Source organism: Paramisgurnus dabryanus, chromosome 8, assembly GCF_030506205.2.
Source record: "Paramisgurnus dabryanus chromosome 8, PD_genome_1.1, whole genome shotgun sequence".
NCBI classification, from domain to species: domain Eukaryota; kingdom Metazoa; phylum Chordata; class Actinopteri; order Cypriniformes; family Cobitidae; genus Paramisgurnus; species Paramisgurnus dabryanus.
Window position 1 is genome coordinate 29,127,456 of NC_133344.1, and position 23,323 is coordinate 29,150,778.

At 38.9% G+C, this 23,323-nt stretch overlaps 1 protein-coding gene across 2 annotated transcripts in view; it reads left to right on the top strand.

Annotated features, from left to right (window-relative positions):
* The window catches only part of hip1 (huntingtin interacting protein 1), a 47,619-nt gene that overhangs the window by 19,382 nt on the left and 4,914 nt on the right, over positions 1 to 23,323 (top strand). For both annotated transcript variants that reach the window (XM_065281420.2, XM_065281421.2), the window contains exons 2-26: positions 3,021 to 3,084; positions 4,804 to 4,946; positions 5,368 to 5,424; positions 7,391 to 7,471; positions 8,234 to 8,310; positions 8,500 to 8,561; positions 11,012 to 11,152; positions 12,183 to 12,240; positions 12,390 to 12,465; positions 12,580 to 12,723; positions 13,639 to 13,736; positions 13,847 to 13,919; positions 14,005 to 14,188; positions 14,897 to 14,985; positions 16,962 to 17,078; positions 17,163 to 17,264; positions 18,462 to 18,656; positions 18,741 to 18,888; positions 19,005 to 19,091; positions 19,489 to 19,596; positions 22,029 to 22,165; positions 22,430 to 22,540; positions 22,647 to 22,705; positions 22,912 to 23,005; positions 23,109 to 23,209. In XM_065281420.2, the coding sequence (XP_065137492.1) occupies positions 3,021 to 3,084; positions 4,804 to 4,946; positions 5,368 to 5,424; positions 7,391 to 7,471; positions 8,234 to 8,310; positions 8,500 to 8,561; positions 11,012 to 11,152; positions 12,183 to 12,240; positions 12,390 to 12,465; positions 12,580 to 12,723; positions 13,639 to 13,736; positions 13,847 to 13,919; positions 14,005 to 14,188; positions 14,897 to 14,985; positions 16,962 to 17,078; positions 17,163 to 17,264; positions 18,462 to 18,656; positions 18,741 to 18,888; positions 19,005 to 19,091; positions 19,489 to 19,596; positions 22,029 to 22,165; positions 22,430 to 22,540; positions 22,647 to 22,705; positions 22,912 to 23,005; positions 23,109 to 23,209 (2,606 nt within the window). The remainder of the gene's footprint in view (positions 1 to 3,020; positions 3,085 to 4,803; positions 4,947 to 5,367; positions 5,425 to 7,390; positions 7,472 to 8,233; positions 8,311 to 8,499; positions 8,562 to 11,011; positions 11,153 to 12,182; positions 12,241 to 12,389; positions 12,466 to 12,579; positions 12,724 to 13,638; positions 13,737 to 13,846; positions 13,920 to 14,004; positions 14,189 to 14,896; positions 14,986 to 16,961; positions 17,079 to 17,162; positions 17,265 to 18,461; positions 18,657 to 18,740; positions 18,889 to 19,004; positions 19,092 to 19,488; positions 19,597 to 22,028; positions 22,166 to 22,429; positions 22,541 to 22,646; positions 22,706 to 22,911; positions 23,006 to 23,108; positions 23,210 to 23,323) is intronic.

Sequence of the window (23,323 nt, forward strand, 5' to 3'; positions counted from 1 at the left end):
TAGAGGTAGTGATAAGCGCGATGTGCTACTTGTGGTGGTCAATTTTACTTTTGTGGCAGACTAAGAAATAAATAAATGTATGGGGATGTACAACAACGCTCTCACTTGTATGATGTCACAGCAGTAGGCAGCGCAAATATAACGACACGCCTATAATCCCTCCCACTCCGAAGTGTTACTAAACTTGATGGAAAATCTAACCAAGCCAAAGTGGGGTGAGCTGACCCGACCTGACCCAAACCAAATGTGGGGTACTATGCAATGGAAAAGCGCTATAAGTGACCCAAGCATTGCTTGACGCTGTGACCAACAACCACCGGTGGAAAAAGAAATTGGTGCCTTTTAACATGCACATTTGTTAAGAAACATATATCTGATCCTCGTTTACATTGTTATATTTCTAAATATATGTAGGCATTATATATAAGGCCTATATGCATCAATGTGTGTGCACATACGCCCATGCACGCCTCTCTACACACACATACATTCTATAACCACCACACCAACCCGGTCAATTGGTGCGTCCCTAATATTATATTCCATTCTGCATCCTTCTAAAAGTCACCTTTAAAGGACAAGTTGGGTATTTTAGACTTAAAGCCCTGTTTTCAGATTGTTTATGGTGAAATAGAATGGTTTTGACTGAAATTTCGACATTTGCGGTTGCCCTGAGAATTTTCGCGTGTTTGTGTTTCAGCTCAGACCTCTACAATGGGTTTAATGGTGCACTGGAACAATCCTTCCTAAAATGCATTAAACTTTCGTTTACAAAGACGTGAAACTCACCGAGTGGTCAGGGGCGTTCACTGATATGCTCACACAAAAATCGCTACAAAAGATGCTTTCCAACAGCTGTTTTAGCATTCGTTGTTAACTTGTGGACCTATTTTTCCAAACGCTAATCCGCCATTGCCAATTGCAAGAATACAAACAACGGTCCCGGCGACGGAGTAATACCGTACCTCACAGCACATCTAATACAAGTCAATGGAGTTGGTAAAAACTACGATAAAACCTGTTGGAATGCGTATTTTGCAGCGATTTTTGTGTGAACATATCAGTGAACACCACTGACCACTCGGTGAGTTTCACGTCTTTGTAAACGAAAGTTTAATGCATTTTAGAAAGGATTGTTCCAGTGCACCATTAAACCCATTGTAGAGGTCTGAGCTGAAACACAAACACGCGAAAATTCTCAGGGCAGCCGCAAATGTCGAAATTTCAGTCAAAACCGTTCTATTTCATCATAAACAATCTGAAAACAGGGCTTTAAGTCTAAAATACCGAACTTGTCCTTTAAGTGCAAACAGGGTTGTATTTAAATCCCGAACAATGTCACATTTAGAAACGGAGCAGGCTACCTACAAGTGCTTTTGATGATGAATTCATCCCTTGGGATTTGCAAAAGTCACAGACGATGTGAGACTGGATGGAATGTGACCCAGACATATTTTCATTACAGATTCATCTATGGAGATGAACACTCCTCTATCTACTCATACCCTCCCTATTCTTAAGCTCTCACCTTATTTCCCTTTTCTTACTTTATAAAGTGATTATCACTTTGTCATCAGCTGCCGTGCTTGTGAGAGAGCCAAGTTATTCACAGACCAATGCCAAGAGACCTGGGCAGCTGGCACACCGCATCCATACGAATGACAAAGTCTCAGTGTCTACAAATCTCTGAATGGCTCACACTAGCTGGAACTAAAGTGTTTTGGGGAAACTTTAGTTGTGTATCTTTTTAAAGGTCTTAATTTCCTTTTCGTTAATGGAAACTTTACTTCGTCCAATTTTTAACAGACCTGATTATTTTAGTCATATGTTTATCAGTTCTGAATTCTTCGTTGGTTCCTGGAAAGAGTGTGTTGTGATATTTAAACTACTCACATGGAAGAAGCCTACAATTCAACTGCTGTTTAAGGATAGGTGCCATTTTTAGCATAAAAGCATTGCTAAAAATCCTATTGGGTTGGTCTATAAGAAACTAGCAGTTTTCCAAAGTTAGCAATGCAGAGTCCATGTAGATTACGCAGCGCCTGAAAATAGTGCTTTCAATAGCTGGGGACTATTTTCGGGTGCTGTGTAATGTCATTCATTGCGCCTCCAGCAGCAAAGTTCCTTGATTATTACACCAGACTGAGAGTATAGTTCCTAGCCATATCTGTCTAGAAAATTGCAACTTTAAATTTTTCGTCGGACTTAGTACACGATGTAACTACAGAAGAGTCAAGTTTTAAATAGGAAAAATATTGAAACTTTTTGGTCATTTTTGAGCGCGATGCAAATGATCTAATCAGATTTAATGAATTATGCTAAGCTTAGCTATGCTAAAAGTGGTACCGCCAGACCCTGAGATCACCTGAATAGATTCCAGAGCTGCGCACTTAAAAATCTGAGAACCAATGCTGTATGTAAAAAAGAGCTTATTATGTTTATAGGAAGTAAGACTGAGAGACTTGACTAGGCTTACACATCCGTGTGCTGGGCCGGAGAGTCAGATAAAAGCTCATTATGTTCAGCTGACCGTGCTAAATATGTGATGCATGTTTAAACAAAAAGCACCATTATGTTATGCAGGTACCAAATTGTCCTACCTAGAATTAGGCTTTTATGCCAGAGCAGGAATCTGTGAGAGAGGATAGGGCGTGTGCACAACAGATGCTTAATGTCTTTTAGATATCTCACTCAGGTTTGCTCTACATATATATGACCGGCAAATGGATCATAAACACTTAGGATTGCAAGCAGCAGGGTTCTCTCTCTGAAATAAAAGAGTCTTTTAGGTACTGCTGCCCGTTGACCAGCACTACTAGAGTCGAACATCATTTGTATTCAGTGGCTGTTGCACAGCAGCGGTTAGAGTTGCTCAATAGGCCTTCACTGAAACACACACTTACTGTTTCCCTCGGCACACAGGAAGACTTCTCTGCCATGAGCTGCTTTTTAAACTTGAACTCGTGTAGAAGAGCAGAACGAATAACAAAATGTTTCATTTTCTGCATTTTCCCCCACAGGCAGTCAGCATCAACAAAGCCATCAATACACAGGAGGTTGCAGTCAAAGAAAAGCATGCCAGGAATATCCTTTTTTTGGTAGTGGACTGGACTATTTGGTATATAGTGTATAAAAACATGCAGAGGATAAGCTACAGTGACTTAGCATAGTTACATATAAACAAAACTAGTACTATAGACAGTTTCATTGGACACACGCATTTTATAGTGATTACACCCTTGAACCGAAGTGAATTTCCAGTCTGTATTTATTTATCGGTCTTGCTAGTGGCTAAACGGATCTCTGGAGAAAATAAAATGTCTTGGTTTGCTAAAGATGAGTGGAGACGACAAGCTTATGTTGTTGCTGCTGAAACCGCCTATATGCGCATGTATGCTTTATGTAGATATATATGAAGAGTTTTGTTCCAAAACGCAATAAATGCCATTTTTGAAAAAAAAATGAGTTACTGCCAGAATCAGTATTATATCAGTAAAGTAAAGTAAATTCTTAATTTTACGCAAAATCCAATATCCGCCGTGTTATTCTGTCATCTTTTCTCCCTTTTTTCCCAAAACGCAATAAACGCCACTCCTCCTTTTCCACAGAATGCAATAAATCTGCTCCACACATTACAGCGCACCATTCCACGCAATGTAAACAAACAATGGCGGCGCGTTGAGTACACGGAATCTTAGTTTTCCTCATCTACTTTATACTTCGTGATCAACAAACAAACAAAAACAAAATATTACTTTTAATGGCATTGATAAACCTGTGATGGTTTTCTGTAACGGGAAAGAAACGTAAGCCATTAACATCTAATAATTTACGCGAGAGGCACTCGTGAGACGGGTGCTTGTTCTCCCAACAGCATCTAGCTTCTCTCGTGCTAACACATTGACCCCAGGCGATCTTATGAAAAACTTTCCATAATTTTACTCAGTCAACGAAAATCGAGCAGGACCAAAACATTTTACAGTTGATCGCTGTGAAAAATATTAAGAGACGACGTCAAGTATAACCGCAGAAATGACAGCGTTCTTAATATCACAAAGTAAGTGTTTTGATTAATGACATTAATGTTTTTTATCAGTGTATAACACTGTTCAACTAAATGAATATAAAATGGCAAAGATGAATGCACATCTATATAGGCTATTGATTGAATAGATTTATAGCATTTTGAAAAAAATTTGTCATGGATTTATTGCATTTTGTGGAAAAAATAATCCATTTTTATAAAAAATCTTTGAAAATCAAGTTATGGATTTGATTTTTTTATGTTTTTATAACCTAAAGATGCTATGTGAAAGTTTGTAACAGAAAATAGTGGTTTTCATCTTGTCACTTTCTTGGTATAGAAAACATGTTTTTACCGAAATGTATCAAAATAGATTTATTGCGTTTTGGAACCAAACTTTTCATATATACACACAGCACCCAAGAAAGTCATGAAGTGCAGTTCGCAGATCTTTTTGAAAGTACCATCATCATTTTTACAAAAATAACTACTGTACTTAAGACATTTTATAATCGAACGAAATAGCATTGAAACCTTGCATTGATATGAAAGGCTCTTCCAGATATAGTGTCCATGCAACATGCAGTCTGATGTGGTAAGTGGCATATGCACGAAAATAAACCTTAGGTATTTAAGACTCATTCGTCATGATTTGTGATGGGATTACTGAGTTGGATGCCAGTGCCAGGTGTAAACAGGACATCAGGGTTTGTAATGTGAAAGCGTTAACACAGTACACAGCTGTGTTTCCCAGTTTTATCCTTGACCGCAGTTTTCACCTTGTATATTGGGAACGCATCATGAGAAGGGGGCTCACACCTTCTGGCTTGCTGTCAACCGCCTGCCCCTCTCCAGCAATGCGGTGCTCTGCTGGAAATTTTGCCATGTCTTCCACAAGCTGCTGAGGGACGGCCATCCAAGCGTGAGTATGCCGACGTGCATCTAATTCTACCCCTCTATTGCTTCATCTCATTTTATCCGTTTGTCACTCACTCAGTTTTTCAGTTATGTAATGTTTGTCTCAATATCAGCTTTGCTCCCCCCAAAAAACTAATGTAAAACACAGATCCATTTTAAACAAATATACAGCTCTGTTTCCAGTACAAAACAATTATTTGAAGATGATAGATAACACTACTCTTGTGAAAAGATCAAAACATAATGAAATGTGCCAATATCTTAATCGTGAACAACACTTTTTGGCCTTCTGTTTTATTTAGGATCCTACCTTTTAAAGGTAGCTGCTTATAATATAGGAAATAGACCTCAAATTGGCTTAATAGATTTAGGAGCCAAGCTATAAGCATTCCACAGTCTCTCAAACTCTCTCTCTCTCCTCTCAGGTCATTAAAGACTCCATGAGGCACAAGTCTGACCTGACCGACATGAGCAGGATGTGGGTAAGCGAGTATACGCATTTGACGGCAGCCGGACTGAATGATTTCACAGTGAAGTAGAGGCTCGTCCCAGAGAAACTGACAGAAACTGTCAGATTGTCAGTCAGCAGGCTAATTTTAATTTGTGATGATGGACAGCTGAATACATCGACATTCAGTGCATGACTCAGTGCACTATATCTTCAGCAGAGAGATGATCTGAAATTAGCTAATGATGACGGGTTTGTGTTTGGCACTGGAGGTGGAGGAAGACGTGCAGAGCTTGACTTGTAATGGGTACCAGTCCCTTATATTATGTGCATGCCCAGACATTAGTCTTAAAGTCAACTTGAATTTAAATTGGACCTTTTTTATTTAAATTCACTGTCAACAATTACTCATCTTCGTGACTTTTGACGGTCTTCAGTGAAAGATAAAGTAGTGATTTTAAAGGAATAGTTCACTGAAAAAAATACCCTTTCCTTTAGCTAAATTAAATTAAAGAATAACGACATCTGGTGGGAGGGACTTTGTGCATCCACAGGATCTGGTCTTGCTATTCCAAGCTTCCAAACAGGAAACAACTGACTTTAAACCCATAAAAATCAAATTTCAAACTTTATAAACTATAATAGCTAGCTTGTCCAAGATGGTGTTGTTACTGGAAGTTAGTTATTATAGTTCATTAACTTTAATATGGATATTTTTCTTACAATATTGCATCAAATACCCGCAAGATATTTATTAATCCATTGGAGCCATATGGATTACTTCTGTGAAAAATGGATGCACTTTTTTGGGCTTCAAAGTTAGAAGTTGTACCCTGATGACTTTTTTTCCTCCATTATAAGCTTGGAAAGCAAGGACATTTACTAAAATAACTCCAAATATGTTCGTCTGAATGATGATGGACACATGTTTCTTGGATTGCTTTGGAGTGAGTAAATCATGGGGTAATTTTAATATTTGTCTGGAGTATCACTTTAAAGGGGATCGCACACCGGCCACGCAGCTCAGCGCCACGTCGAGTCGCGTCTAGGACAACTCTGAGGTATTGTAAACCGGAAGTGCACATTAAATAGCGCGAGCTTCGTCAGATAGCATCTACTTCAAAAAGGCAAAATATACGTTAGCAGCCAATGTTAAATGTTAATGATTTGGGACACATATGATGTTATTTAATGTTAAATTATGTGAGTGGCGCGACAGGGATTTGAGGAACTTCCTGAGTCACAGTTGGGCGGCGCGGACATGCGTATACTCATGAAAACTATGTTCGATTATTATTATTTTTTTGGCCGGTGTGCGATCCCCTTTAGAACGGCATAAGCAAATAAATAAAAAATATATATGAATCAATGTGCCACTATATTTGAATTTGACACACAGATCACCTTGTTTCCAAATTAGTTTTGCTAAAGCTCAAAATATCGATATAAGAACATTGCTCATTCTGCATTAATTGCATCGGCAGCTTTTCTTACGCTTTTGCTGTGTTTTTGTTAACTAGTTTGAATATTCTTGAAAATATTTCCTGTTGTGTTTCAGAGAAGAAACCGATTGACATGAGGAAAAGTAAATGGTGACAAAATATTTTACACAGGAGTCAACAGGAAGGGTCAGGTGGAACATGCTGAGTTGTAACTTTTTGTGTAGTGTAAGGACCTGTAGTACTAGCTGACGATACACTAACGCAAAACACTTCCTGTGAACGGTTAAGTCCACTTCCTGTTGATGATGTCACAATGAGTGGTAAAGGGGACAGGAAGTGAAAGAATGAGCTCATTTACTATATTTCCAGCTGTTCCTGTTATGTGTGTACACAAACATGTTCACACTCCCCAAACTTGACCTCTATCAGCTCCAATGACTCATAATTGTAGAGAAAAACTGAGAATGCGTCAAGGCCTTATTAGCTGCCTGTGCTGCATATGAAGGGTGATGACATCATTTAAATTTTCAAGTGATCGCTCCGTTCCTCTCCTTTCAGGGTCATTTGAGCGAAGGCTACGGGAAGCTGTGCAGCATCTACCTCAAACTGCTCATCACCAAAATGGAGTTTCACATCAAAGTGAGTGATTGAGACCTTGAGGACCTTTACTGAGCATTTATCATCTCCACAGATCTTCTTTTTGCTCTAGGGCTGTCTTCAAAATCGCCCTCATACACTTGTTCACTATTCCCTATGTTACTATATTGCACTAGAAAGAGTGAATGAAATCAAGTGAATTCACACGGTGAGTTCGCAGGAAGGATTGCTGGTGTCATCTTGTCTTGAAACGTGGGAATTTATTCAGTGTGAGCCTCACTGGATGAGTAGCAGGACAGCTATAAGTGAGCATACATCAGTTGTGTGTTTATATTGCAATGCATCATGGGATTGAATGAGTGCATTTGATAATGTCCACTACTAAATGTACTCGGGTATAGGGGCTATTTCGGACATAGAAGTCTTTCTTTTTGAGCATTGATATTTAGTTAAACAGGAGTTTTAGGACATTGTAGTCCATGTTTGTTAGTTTTTTTTTATTTAAGTATTTAGATATTTAGCAGATAAGCATGTTGCTCAAGCATCTCATGCTAAGTAATGTGTAAAGATTTTTGCATAAAATGCCTCCAGTCCACTTTTTTCCACCTGCCACTGACTGCGAATTATGACTGATGACTTTTTTATTATAAAAAAATGGACAAGCTTTACCATTTGTCCTGCTCTAACTTCCCATTTCAGTAAAAAATACATCAACACGTGACAAATTGTATTCATGGTGTTTAAAAAGATTGTATTGAGTTAGACTCCCACAAATATAATGTACACCCACGTCTTCTCTCCCAGAATCCTCGTTTCCCTGGCAACCTTCAGATGTCAAATAGACAGCTTGATGAAGCCGGCGAGAACGACGTCAATAATTTGTGAGTATTGCTTTGGTCTGATGGTTTCACTTCTGATTGTGAACAAATACCATAACATAGATATTAGAGGTTTATTCTGAGGTGGAATTTGTTTATTTATTTTATTAAATGTAAAAACACAATCTTGCTTTTTGTGTCCGTTTATGAAAAGGGAGTTGATTATGTTTTCTGTCTTCTCAACGTTTGTAGCTTCCAGTTAACAGTGGAGATGTTTGATTATCTGGAGTGTGAACTGAATCTTTTTCTTGGTGGTAAGTTTGTGATTTAAAGGGATAGTTCACCCAAAAATTTTATTTTGCTGTTTATTTACTCACCCTAGGGCCATCCGATATGTTGGTGACATTGTTTCTTCAGTAGAACAACAAAGATGAGAAACCTCAGTGCTCTGTGATTCAAATAATAAGTCAACAGTTTTCGCCGCTTCAAAAAGCAGATACATCCAATACAAAAGTAATCACTGTGACTCCTGGTGACAAATTGACGTCTTGTGAAGCCCATCGATTATTTTTTGCAAGAAATTGAACGTTATTTACAACATTATTAGTGTTAATGTAGAGCCCAGGGTTCATATGGTCCTGGAAAACCTGTAAAAGTTAGGGAATTTTAAAACATAATTTTCCTGGACTGGAAAAGTACTGGAAAACAAATAAACCCACAATGTTTAGGAAAAGCTTTTCCAAAGAATAGATTTTAAGTACAGTAAACTATAAAATAGTACAGTAAAATATAATATGTTAATTTTAACAGGAATTTTAATATTAATGTTAATTTTAACAGGAATTTTAATATTCCTGTTAACTGCTCGTCGGGGTATTTTGACTTATATGGAGAACACAATATATTTAAATGCTTTTGCATTCTCTCACAGATTTGGTTGTGTAATTATGGTGAATGTAGTCCAGGCATCGGGTATTTGAGTCGCGTTAAAACGCTCGGTAAGTCATGAACTGTACTGAAAGCAAGCATCTGGATCTATTGCTCAAAATTGCTAAACCGTTATCACAGCGCTAGGCCGTTAGAAATCACAGTGCTAAACCCTTATCACAGTGCTACACAACAAAACGCGATGGTAAAACCTGTGTGCAAATACTCAAAATAACACAGACATTCTGCGTGATGTGGCTTTTCTAGTGTCAGAGTTCACGCACATTGACTTTTCAAAGTTGTGCTCAAGTTTTGAAATTTCGGTTTTGACCTCTGCCAATGATATGACTTTTCTTTGTAAGCTTAGAATTTCTTCTCTTTACTTACATTGAATGGTAAGTCCAAGGAGGCATCCATATCGTTTCGCCGTATTGATAAACTATAATAGCAGAGAGGGACAAAAAGCACTTGCCTACCAACGCGTTTTCAAAGCGTGTTTTCATTCAGAACATGTGAACCAACTGCATTGGACAAAGGAGATCAGTGATTACATATCGGCTACCGTAGTTGCAACATGCATTTGGAAAGGCGAGGTGCTAGAGAGCACTGTTTTTGCTTGAATGCAAAATACAATTTTACCACTAGATGGGGGTAAATCCTACTTGCAGTTCCTTTAACCAGAGGTGACGTTGAAACGTACAGTAAAATATATATTTTCCATGTTAATCTTTTTTATGTACGCTTTTGTCCTAACTAGCTGTTACAGCGATATGGGACAAGTGAAAGCAGATTCTCTTTTAGAAACAGAATTTATTCATTTATCTACCGTGATGTCACAGCGGACAGCTTCGCCTACGAAGGGATCTCAGTGGATAAAAGTTCTTCATGAATAATAATGATCAGATATAGTCACATTGCGACAAATATATAATTTACTATAGATCTTTAAAGGTAAATAATAGGAAGCAAACGGAACCAATAGCCCAATTTCAATAAATACTGTATTGATTTTTTTTTCAATTTTTCATAAATAATGTATTCTTATAATGTTACATTTTTTTATTTAATAATTGTTTATATACTGACATATTTTTTATATCTTCTGACTGGCTGTGATTTAATTTTTAATTATTTATTTTTTTATTCAGATTTTGCTTGAAATACCTTTTAAATTAAGTTACCACCTGCATGTGTTACATCTCTCTTTGTTTTGCAAATAAGCATGTACTGTAAGTGTGTGACTATGCTATTAATGAAAATTGTCCTGATTGCGCTTAACTGTTAGACCCAAAGTTGCCTAAATCTACCGCGAACACTGCTAGATCACAGTATGCCTGTGCTGGAAGCGTTAGGGAGCCGCTGGCACAAGCACAGCTCACTGGTACAGGAAACCACACCTCTGTGTGCTGAGAACACTGAGTCTCATAGGAGCCTGCATCAATGAGCATGAGATGGGTGGGGGCGAGAGACTGATGGAGATGAATGTGAATGAGGCGATGAGCAGGATAGGTTGGATAAAGAGCATGTTAAAATAAAATAAAAATAAGTTACTGTCGTTTAAGGTAGAAAGTCCCTGAAACGGTATGAGGAAAAACATTATTTTCACTATAAGTGTATTGCATTGAAAATGCATAAATAAAGGCTTGATTTGTGTAAGCTGTAGTACAAAGATTAGCACACATGGCGGTTACATAAGGCAATCAAGGTTCAAGTCTAACCTTTATCTATTGATATATTTCTGTTGTTAGAAAGGGATGATGATAATAATTCTGTTAAACTGTTTGATCTGCTGTCTGTTGTACTTTATATGGGATGTTGTTTGTGTTTTTTTTTTCAGTGTTCAGCTCGTTGGATATGTCTCGTTCAGTGTCTGTGACAGCGGCTGGTCAGTGTCGTTTGGCTCCTCTGATCCAGGTCATTCTGGACAGCAGTCATCTGTATGATTACACCGTCAAACTGCTCTTCAAACTCCACTCCTGTGAGTTTAACCCTCTGCAACCCTTTATGTCTCTAACACATACAGAGGAACATGAAGCAGTAACTTATTTTTATGCATGTGTGAGGGTCCGCATACCGCGATTTTCATCTTTAGTAGAGTGCTCGCGTAATGTATGTACACCGCCTGATTTATGAAACCACCTCATACATTGTACATGTAAGTCACGCATATGCTTGCAGGAGAATGTAGTATTTAGCCCATGAGATGCATTGCATTTTGTCGCAATGCATATGTGTCGAACGTCTGTGTACACGTCAAATATACTGTTTATATATTTAGCCCTTATTCATAAACAGTGAGTAATGTAATGCGGTCTTAATAAATCAAATTAAATGTAATGGTGCCAATAGTTACTGGTCAGGCTTGGCATACAGTCATTTAGCTTTATATTACCATTGATTACGTTTACATGCACCCTCATAATGCGATTATAATTAGATTTTGGAAATATTGTGATTGCATCTCATGTAAACACAATACCTCTATCAAAATAATGCGATTTAAGCTCATAATCGCATTAAGTGTAATCATATTAAAACGTGCGTATGCTGATTTTAATCACAATACACGGCCATGTAAACACTTTAATCGTATCTAAACCCCACTAACTAAAGTGCACGTGCATTTTTTGTCACACACCTTCGTAGTAAACTTGGCATTAGGAATCTGTCAACACGACTCACAGTTTTGCCTTTATCCAGAAACGGCATATGAAATGGTTACAGGCATTGTCATAATATTTCTGTGTTCATCACGGCATGAAAAACAAATGCGTCCATAGGGTCATTTTACGTAAATAAATTAAAATGGTGATTAGTAACACACCTATATGCGAGTTCATTATTTGTGCTGTGCAAATAAAAACCACAATTATTAGTGAATAATGCAGATAATAAAATCATGTAAGCATGTTACTGCGATTAAGTCCTTACTCTGATTATTGGAAATAATCACGTTATTAGTGTACATGTAAATGTCGTCATTTTAAATGTTTTCTCCTATCCTCCAGGTCTGCCAGCAGATACTCTTCAGGGGCACAGAGATCGTTTTCAAGAGCAGTTTAAAAAGTGAGTCTGTCGGTTCAATATTTATTGTCTCTCTGTCAGGACAGATGGTGTGACTCGCTCGAGTTCCCGCTGTGCCGAGTGCCACTCTCCCTTTTGTCATTTTTTCACTTTATTTCTCAGTTTCTGTCTAAATCTCTCTCTCTCTCTAGACTAAAGAGTCTATTCTATCGCTCCAGTAACCTACAGTTTTTCAAGAGATTGATTCAGATCCCACAACTTCCTGAGGTAAGACTCCTGCATACCAAACAGAATGTGTCTTAGTGAAAAGACATGACGTAACTTTATGTAGCCTTCCTAAACCTTTTCTCTGATTATTCACATTTTTATTTGTATTCTCAGAATCCCCCGAACTTCCTGCGGGCGTCGGCCCTCTCCGAGCACATCAGTCCAGTGGTGGTGATCCCAGCGGAGGCCTCGTCTCCTGAGAGTGAACATGTGGTGGAGACTGAAGATCTGGTGGACACAGAAGTACCACCTCTCCCGGTACTACACACAGTAACGCATCACTATAACATATTACGTAACATCTAGGGTTGTGCCGATAGATGGTAATATCGTTTATCGCCGATCGTCAGACATATCGCTAACAGCGGGCTTTCATGACAATAGTTGGCGATAGTTGTTATTATCATCATAGTTTCACATTAACATGCGCATTGCGTGCTTTTCCCCGCATGAGAGGGTTTGTGGGCTTCAGTTTGTGTGAGAGAGATTGTAACGTGTGCGGATTCCTTCTTCCACGCACGTCGACTCGATGCGTGCGTCTTGGACTCTTGCTCGGACCTGAACTCCTTCTAGCACCTAAACTTGTATTGCGCGTGGCTCTGACGTCAATGCGTCTTCACATTCAACATAGTTTTTCATACAAAACTTTGTTTATAAGTGCACTTGTAAAGCTATTAATTATAGTTTTTTTATTAAAGGGATAGTTCACCCAAAAAATGAAAAGTCTGTCATTATTTACTCACTCTCACGTTGTTACAAACCCGCATGAATTTCTTTATTTCTGATGAACACAAAGGAAGATATTTTGAGAAATGTTTGTAGCCAAACTGTTTGTGGACCCCATTCACTTCCATAGTAGGAAAAAGAATACTATGGAAGTAAATGTGTCCATGAACGGTTTGGTTACAAACATTTCTCAAAATATCTTCCTTTGTTTTACAGGTTATAGGTTTGTTACAACATGAGGGTGAGTAAATGATGACAGAATTTTAATTTTTGGGTGAACTATGCCTTTAACTTGTTTTTCCTGATGTGCTATATATTTATAATCAACCATATAGCTATTAGCGCTCATAACCGGACAATAATTATGCTAGAATTTCTGTATTGTACATCCCAAAGGTTGACTGTGTAAAGATGAGAATACCTATCATTGTGCTTGATCTCCATTAGGGCCCTGCGGACACTAAATTCGATGACCTTTTCGGGACCTCTGCCGCAACAGACCCATTCAACTTCAACGGTCAAAACGGCATGCGCAAAGACGATAAGTAAGATCGTTAACCAAAATATCATTACCCAGTGTGTCATCTGTTGTACCTGTAAAACTACAGAGACATTGTTTGCATACGTATAAATGTCGTATTTGTATCTTTATCAGAGACCGATTGATCGAGCAGCTCTCAGCTGAGATACAGGCCCTGAAAGAGGAATTGGAGTCTTTTAGACTAGAGGTGAGAACCTACAGATACAACAGAGGAACAGAAGTGAAAGTATTAAAGTCCCTAAATGAAAATTGCACGTTTTGGCCATTCACAGAGTGGGCGTCTTTGCCAAGCACTGCGGGGGCGTGTGAATGAACTGGAGGCGGAACTAGCGGAGCAGACACACCTGAAGCAGCAGGCTCTGGGAGAGAGCGAGTTCCTGAGGGCGGAGCTAGACGACCTTCGGAGGGTCAAAGAGGACACGGAGAAAGAACAACGAAGCCTCAGTGAAATCGAGAGTAAGAAATTTTGTCTCATCCTGTGTTGCTGTAGCTCAGCTGGTGGAGCAAAGCATCATCAGCATAAAACATTGTGGGTTTGATTCCCAGAATCAATGAGATTAGAGCAAATAAAACTAAGAAGTGGGCATCAACCTCAGGTCCACAAAAGTAACACAAATGATTATTCTCTTCCTCTTTTGTAAACCATAAACACCCTTTCCCTTTTGTATTGTGGTTGTTATTTTTATAAGTTTTCCTTCCTCTTAGATTGAATTATATTGGCTGGTTTGCCTCTGTCTGTTGTATTGGAGCATCAGTTTTTAACAGTAATCATGATAAAGATGCAGCATGTTTTGTGGGCTGAACCTTCAGCATCAGTAAACGCTGTTATATGTTATTAAAGAGCTGGCTGTTTGCAGATGGAGGACAGAGATGGATGTTTATTAGACAGCCCAGCTGCTCTCTGTTGCTGAGCAGCAAACAATCCACAGCATCCTCCAACCCAATACTAATACAGTCCGATTCACCCGCATGCAAGCATACTGTAGATCAACCATGTGCTTGAAAATATTTAATTTGGTGGTTGTTGTGGTGTTATTATAACATTGCTCTGTTTGCATCCTAGTGATCCTGTACTAGCAACATTGGTCTAACTTTGAGTTTTCCAGTTTCTTCTGTGAACAAATAGTGCAAAGATTACATTAATTTCATGTTTTTTGTGTGTAGAAAAAGCCCAGGCGAATGAACAACGCTACACCAAGCTGAAAGAAAAATACACCGAGCTGGTCCAGAGCCATGCTGACCTGCTGAGGAAGGTGAGTTGATATCCTGATATCCACCCATAGCCTGTAAAAAAGATGGATGACGCCCATTCGCCTCTTCCGTTGGTGAAAAGTGAAGCCGTCAGTGTCCCGATAGGGCGCTGACATCTTGAGTCTTGAGTCTGCACTGTAGCGATTTCGGGACCAGTCATGTGCAGTAGTGAGCAGGAAGTAAAGCCGCGAAGTCAAGGGCCGCACTCGCTCTTGCAGAATGCGCATATCACAGCTGTCAATCATGACCTTGACAACACTGTTTTTATAGCATTAAATAACTAACTAAAAACAAACTTATTTTAAAAACAAACACTTGAATTTACATAAGTGATAAAAACTACTAAAGAACTATAATTATAACTAAAGTATAATTAAATTGTTTAGTGGGTCTCAAGTCCCATTGAATAACATGGGGGAGGCGGGGTTTATGACCTATAGGCAATAGAGCTGTTTGGGCTTCACTTTCGGGGCTTGTGCGGCATGCTTGTATCCACCATACACTGACTGTAGTACAAATGTATTCAACCTCTAGTCTCAGGCAAGAGACTAGCGCAAAGTTTTTTTTGCACATTTTGTACGTTTATACCCATTTATCACACGGCTCGTTGGAATGTTTGATTCTGATTGGCCAGTCACGACATTTGCAGGTTTATTATTACCAGAAAACAACCGCTCAAAACTAATAACACACGGTAAGGATGCTGCAAATCATTTTGACAGGTAAAGTTTAATATTACACAAAAATGTAAAGGATTAGTCAATTTTCTTTAAAAAAGTCCAGATAATTTACTCACCACCATGTAATCCAAAATGTTGATGTCTTTCTTTGTTCAGTCGAAAAGAAATTGTTTTTTTGAGGAAAACAGGATTTTTCTAATTTAAATGGACTTTAATGGACCCCAACACTTAACTCAACACTTAACATTTTTTTCAGCGGAGTTTCAAAGGACTCTAAATGATCCCAAACATGGCATACGAGTGTTATCTAGCGAAACTATTGTCATTTTTGACAAGAAAAATACAAAATATGCACTTTTAAACCACAACTTCTCGTCTATCACCGATCCTGTGACGCCCCAGCGCGATCTCACGTTATTGCGTAGTGACGTAGAAAGGTCACGTGTTACATATATGAAACGCACATTTGCAACGCACATTTGCAGATCATTTTAAACAATAAACTGACACAAAGACATTAATTAGTATCATTCCACATACAACAACATCGGAACGGTCCTCTTTCTCCACACTTGTAAAGACTGGGGCGTATTTTCGCATTCGTCATCTGTGACTTCTTGACGCGATGACGTATTGCGTGAGGTTGCGCAGAAATTGTGGTTTAAAAGTGCATATTTTGTATTTTTCTTGTCAAAAATGACAATCGTTTCGCTAGATAAGACTTGTATGCCTCGTTTGGAATCATTTTGAGTCCTTTGAAACTCCGTTGAAAGAAACTGTTAAGTGTTGAGTTGAGTGTTGGGGTCCATTAAAGTCCATTAAAATAAGAAAAATCCTGGAATGTTTTCCTCAAAAAACATAATGTACAGGCAGCTGGTTGTTATTGAAAAAATAACCCCCTTCGGTGTGATACAAGACACTTTACACTTTCTGGGCTTATTTCTGGGATAACAACCGGCTGCCTTTAAATTATCCCTTACATTACAACCCTAGAGATACTTGAGACTGCTTGCGATGGTTAACTCCAGTCTCGTGTCTCTCTGTAAACCTGCAGGTGGTTCAGCTCCTTCACCAGGCTTTACTTCATTTTTCATACAAATGAAACTTGGCACGATCCATCCTGCCACACTTTAAAGCTGGCATCACACTCTCCCTCATTCAAGAACACACTTTGATCTCGCCGGAGGGGCTTATGTCAGCAGGACCCACGTCCTTGCAAGCAGAACTGGGTCAGCCAAAAGCCTTGGCTCTGTACTTTACTGTACTGAACCGCATGTGTGTTTGTGTGCGTTTCCCAGAATGCAGAGGTCACGCGTCAGATGACTGTGGCTCGTGCCGCACAGGATGAAGTGGAGAACGTTCAGAAGGAGATGCAGGAGAGATTGAAAGCCGCTCAGGAATCTGCAAGTCTGCAGGTTGGACGCTTATCGTTAACTTCATAATGCACTTAGTGTACGTAGTACACTTTAATAATAATCCCTGTGTGTGTGCACGAGCAGGAGAGGGTTCAGTTAGAGAAACTTCAAGCTCTACAGGCCGAGGTCATGTCCAGCAGAACTGAACTAGAGACTCTACAGAGCACCGCCACTTCTTCTCAACAGGTGGGATGTCAGCCTTTGCTCTGTCTTTAAATGACCTTTTATACTTATCTTTACCTGATTAGAAGCAGTGTGAAGTTTTAAGCTTAATTGTACATCTTCAGTTAGTAATCAGGGGTTTGCCATGAACATGGAATACTGGGAATTTTAAAATGATTCCTAAATCTAGAGGAGCGATGGAATTGTAGCTAAATTTTTATATCTTTATTCAGTAAGCAGAGTTTATTTTTTTTTATACTTAAGTATTGTATTCTATGCACTAGTAAAAGATTTGGACACAAATGGGAGGACCACCTACTCTTTCTCTCTCTCTCTCTCTCTCTCTCCCTCTCTCTATCCCTCTGTCCTTTTCTGGTCCAATCAGCCAAAAACGAACCACGCACATTATTTTCCTCATTCAATATTTCGTTTCACTCTGAAATGCATAACAATACTGAAATAAAGTTGGTCACAACTTCCGGTTCATACAGACTTCAACGAGGTCACTATTCACTCCTCTTTTTCACAAACTCAACGCAGGTTCAGCGTATCTGTGTTGAGTAGGAGGACGTGGTGATTTTGTTTTAGCATGTGAGACTGAGTTTACCTGCGTGATGTGCGCAGACTAAATGTGGGTGTTAATATATCAACAGCTCTTTATCCCCACCTCCTTCTGTCACCTGCGCAACCTCACTAACAAAGCCTGACGTCCTTCGTTTCCTACATCCTACATTTATTTTCTTATGTGCTTATATATATATATATATATATATATATATATATATATATATATATATATATATATATATATATATATATATATATATATATATATATATATATATATATATATATATATATATATATATATATATAAGCACATAATTACTCTATGCTATTATTGTGCTTTGAGACCTTAGAACTTACTGCTGCTTTTGACACAATTGATCACACCATTCTTTTTTCACCATTCTTTATACGTGAGGCTTATTGACTAGGTGTGCTATACGCCTTATTCAGTCTTCAGCCATGCTGATTCCAAACCAAAGCAGTTAGGGATTTAAGAGCCAGAAAGAAAAAGCCAGTAGACAAAATCATTTATCGTCCGATAACGATATTACTGCTGATATATTGTGCGCCCCTATGAAAATAACAAATGTGCATTAAAGGACTGAAGTCAAGGTTTGAGATCAAATAAATAATTTCTTACTCTCTCTTTAGTCACATGAGCAGATGAGTACTCAGCTTACTGCTCTGGAGGCTGAGAAGGCGGGGCTTATGGAGACGCTTTCTAAGAAGGAGGCGGAGCTGGCAAGTTTAGGGGTGGAGTTAGAGCGAGTGCAGAGCAGTCTGACCAATGAGCGGGAGAGTGGCGTGAAAGTCTCAGAGGCCCTGCAGAACCAACTCAATGAAAAGGTAGGAGGGCATATAACTTGCACATAAATTAATTTCATTTTAATTTCACAAGCTTTCTAAATGCATGATCTTATTTTTCTATAGGAGAGTCGTGAACAGGCTCTGGAGAGCGAGCTGGTGTCTCTGCGCTGGACAGCTCTGCGTGGAGCTCTGGAGGAGGCAGAGAAGATCATACAGGACAGCCTGAATCAGCTGGATGACCCCGCACACATCAGCTGCACCAGCTCAGCCGGTCAGTAAGCGACTTAAATTACTCTCACCTTTACGAAGACATACGGCAGTATAAAAGTTGCACTGTGGACGTGTAATGAATATTACAGTATGGGTCCTGCTGTCTTGTGTATGTAGATTATCTGGTGTCCAGGTGCCAGGTGGCTCTGGACTGCGTGGAGAGCCTGCAGTTGGCCAGGGATGGCTTGGTGTCAGATAACACAGGTGAATTACCTGTTCACACACACACACACAAATATATGCATTTGCTTTCTGCACTGTTATATCACAAAAGTTTGTAGTGTTGGGAAAAGCACTTTATATCATGAGTAGCATTCATGTAGTTTGACAAGTAGTCAGTCAAATATATGCTTTTGAAATCATAGTTGGGTATATTATCAAAAATAAAGTTTGTTAATTTATTTTTAGGGGTCGTATTTATTTAATAAAAAATTACACAATAAGAAACAATGAACAAGAGCAGATTTTTTTACCTAAAGAAAAGTAACATGATGTGCATGCATTTACAATACATTACTATATAATGTGAATATAACCTTGATATCTTTAATATTGACTAAGACCATGTCAAAGAATCATTTCCTGTATGTGTGTGTATTAGATGTTTCAGGGCTGGTACGGGCTGCGACTCAGTTCGCTCACCTGGTGGGTGATGTCATCGTACAGGGCAGTGCCACGTCACACATGGTGCCAGTGGAACAAGCTGATGGTGAGCATGAGATGTCATTCACCTTAATGGTACAATATGAACTTTGATCCTGTAGCTCAGGTGGTAGACCATTGAGTTACCAATGCCAAAGGTAATTGGTTTGGAATCCCACATATTGGTAAAATGAGTACTTTGTAATGCACTGTAACTCACTTCAGATGAATTTGTCTGCCAAACGAATAGAGACAGAGCCCAGCGCGTCATAACCTGAAAACCACGCCCACCGGGGGGAAAACAATCCAATCGTCTCCATTGACTTTGTATTGTGAGAGACTGCCTCCTTGTCATTTCTGGTTTATAACAAAAACAGAATAATGCCTAAAAGCTGCTGTGTGACAATATGTACAGCTAACAAGCCAAAGAACCCAGAAATAAGTTTTTATAAGGTGTCGAGCCGTAAAACCCAGCCTTTAAGGAGAAAAAAGTGGATCGCCGACTACGTTTTCCCCTATTGGACGCAGTTCTACTAACAGGAGTACTATGAAAAGTTGCCTGTTTCCACTTTTGTGTCTTAAAACGCTCATTTTTTGGGGTCGACAGCTTATAAAAACTTCTTTACAGATAAAACTTAAAAACAGAATAATACCTTAAAGCTGCTGTGTGACAAGGTGTACAACTAACAAGCCAAAAAACCCAGAAATAAGTTTTTATAAGCTGTCGACCTCAAAAAACGAGCGTTTAAAGACACAAAAGTGGAAACAGGCATCTTTTCATAGTACTACTTTTAGTAAAACTCTGTCCACTAGGGGGAAACGTAGTCGGCGATCCACTTTTTTCTCCTTAAAGGCTGGGTTTTACGGCTCGACAGCTTATAAAAACTTATTTCTGGGTTTTTTGACGTTTTAGCTGTACATATTGTCACACAGCAGCTTTTAGGCATTATTCTGTTTTTTTGTTATTAGCCAGAAATGACAAGGAGGCGGCCTCTCGCAATACAAAGTCAATGGAGACGGTTGGATTGTTTCCCCCCGGTGGGCGTGGTTTTCAAATTTGCATAACTGTGCTCTGTCTTTATACATATTCATCTTTATGCAATTTGTGCTAATGCTTGAAGTAAACTTTAAAGGGATAGTTCACTTTAAAATGAAAATTCTGTCATCATTTACTCTTCCTCATGTTGTTCTAAACCTGTATGAATTTCTTTTTTCTGATGAAAGAAGATATTTTAAAGAAATGATGGTAAACACAAAGCAATAAGTGACCATTGACTTCCATAGTAGGAAAAAAATATTTTGGAAGTATTGTGATAAATCCTGAAGAAAATATTTTGATAAATGATGGTAAGCACACAGTTGACGGTACCCATTAAATTCCATCATATTTTTTTATTCCTACTATAGAAGTCTATGGTACCATCATTTCTCAAAATATCTTCTTTTGTGTTTATCAGAAAAAAGAAATTCATACAAGGTTAAAACAACATGAGGAAAAGTAAATGATGACAGAATTTTCATTTTAAAGTGAACTATCCCTTTAAGGTGAGGCTGTGGTATTTTGTGATACAGGCGCAACTAAAGAGCATTTTATTCACAATATTTAATGAAATCTGAAGAGCATTATTGCTTTAACAAATACTTTCTATGTAAGAGATAATGAATAGGCAAATGGTTGTCATCGCAGAAATAGCCCAGATTAGGATTGTTATTAGGACCCGATGTGTAGTGGAGGGTCTTGTATCATACCGAAGGGGCTCATTTCGCAATAACAGCCGGCTGCCTGTACATTATCCCACTTATAACACAGCAATTTACCTCATAAGAAAGCTAAGAAACATTAAATATTGATTTAAAATATTGAAAGCAGACCCTCAGCGAGGAAAAACCCATTACTTTCGGTTTTAAGAAAATACGTTCAAATGTCTCGAACACACTTTTTGGTTTTAATCAGGTGTAAAAATAATATCATATATGTTATTAAAAGACATACAAATAAAAAAGACATTTACATTAATTTTTTCTGTAATATTAGACAAATGTCAAGTTGTGTAATAAAAGCCAGCATTTTAATATAAAATTAATAGTTTGTGTTTAGCTAAAGAAATGAAGTCATACAAAATAAAATAGAAAACAATTCATATTTTTGTGAACTATATCTTTTTAAAGTTGACTTCTGGGCAAAAATATTGCTTATTCTCAGATCTCTGTTACAATTACTTCACCATACTAATAGAGACCTTTTCCTTTCCTAAGTCAGTCTTTATAAATCAAAAAGGTCATTTGTGTCACTGTGTCTTGTAATGACTCTGAAGATGCGATCGATTAGTTAAAGCTGCTTCAAATGGCGTTCCCACACCCACAAGCGGTGACGTCACGGCCGTACATGGCAGAAAATCTGTGTCATGCGTCTGGTAAGCTTATGTGTGGTGCATGCGACAGATGGCCCGTCTCACTGCTCTCTTCTTTCTGTCTTTGTCTTTCTCTGTCCGTGGGCAGCGTTGGCAGACAGCGTGAAGGCGTGCGGTGCGGAGGCCCTGGCATTACTGTGCCAACTGAAGCAGCAGGAGTCTATGGGGACCGCAGACTGCAGCCGGCTGAGGGTGGCACTTAACACTATAATGGCCTTGGGCGAGGTGAGTGGGTCTTTAAGTCAACTATTGATTTTTTTTGTAGAAGTAAAAGTGATTTTCTTAGATAGTAGGTTAATACAGTGAAATAACTCAAGTTAGTGATAGAAGGTCAAATCGGGTGCATTGCATTGCGGGAGAAAGCACCCAATGCGTTTACTGTTGTATGCAAATGTAGACGATGCATACATTCACATAATACTATTTCTGAAACATGTAGTATGTACTATGAGTAGTATATTATTTTTCTCACTTATTTCCTTTGAGCAGAAGTTACGACCACGGGGTCTGGAGCTAAAGCAGGGTGAACTTGGAGATTTGGTGGAACAAGAAATGGCGGCCACATCGGCAGCTGTAGAGTCGGCCGCGGCCAGAATCGAGGTATTTGGACTGTTTTCTGTTCTTCATGCTATACAGACAGATGCTTAATAAGAAAATGCTCAGATCAACTGTTGATGTTTCATTTCTCTCTGTTTCTATTGAACAGGAAATGCTCAATAAGTCAAGAGCGGTTGACACTGGTATCAAAATGGAAGTCAATGAAAGGTTAGACCGAGATGCACGTGTTGTGAATACAAATATTGAGCAAAACACAGTTATGACATACCCGATATTCATAGGTGGATTGTTGGGGATTTCCTCATCAAATGCATGTCTCAATTTTGGGCTTGATGTTTACTTTAGCTGTCCCACCCTGTTTGAGAGTATGTGATCGGCCACTCTCAAGTGCTGCTGTTTGTCGCCCCCTACAGGATCTTGGCGTCTTGTACCGATCTTATGGAGGCCATCAAAGTGCTGGTGCTTTCCTCCAAAGACTTGCAGAGGGACATTGTGGAGAGCGGACGGGTGAGCGAACTCGTGCAATTATTTTGGGAGCCAGAAATGTGATCTGTGATGTCATAAGAGTTGAAGTTAAAGCATGAATACAGCAATAAAGTTGTTTTTGCAGGGTGCTGCAAGCATGAAGGAGTTTTACGTCAAGAACTCCCGATGGACGGAGGGTCTGATTTCCGCCTCCAAGGCTGTGGGCTGGGGTGCCACCATGTTAGTGTAAGTATTTCAGACGGTGAGAAAACACATAAACGGAGGCTGTGAAATCTTATTGATGTAATAACTGATAATGGCACACTTGTGATGGCAGAATTGTGAAGTTGCAATTATAAA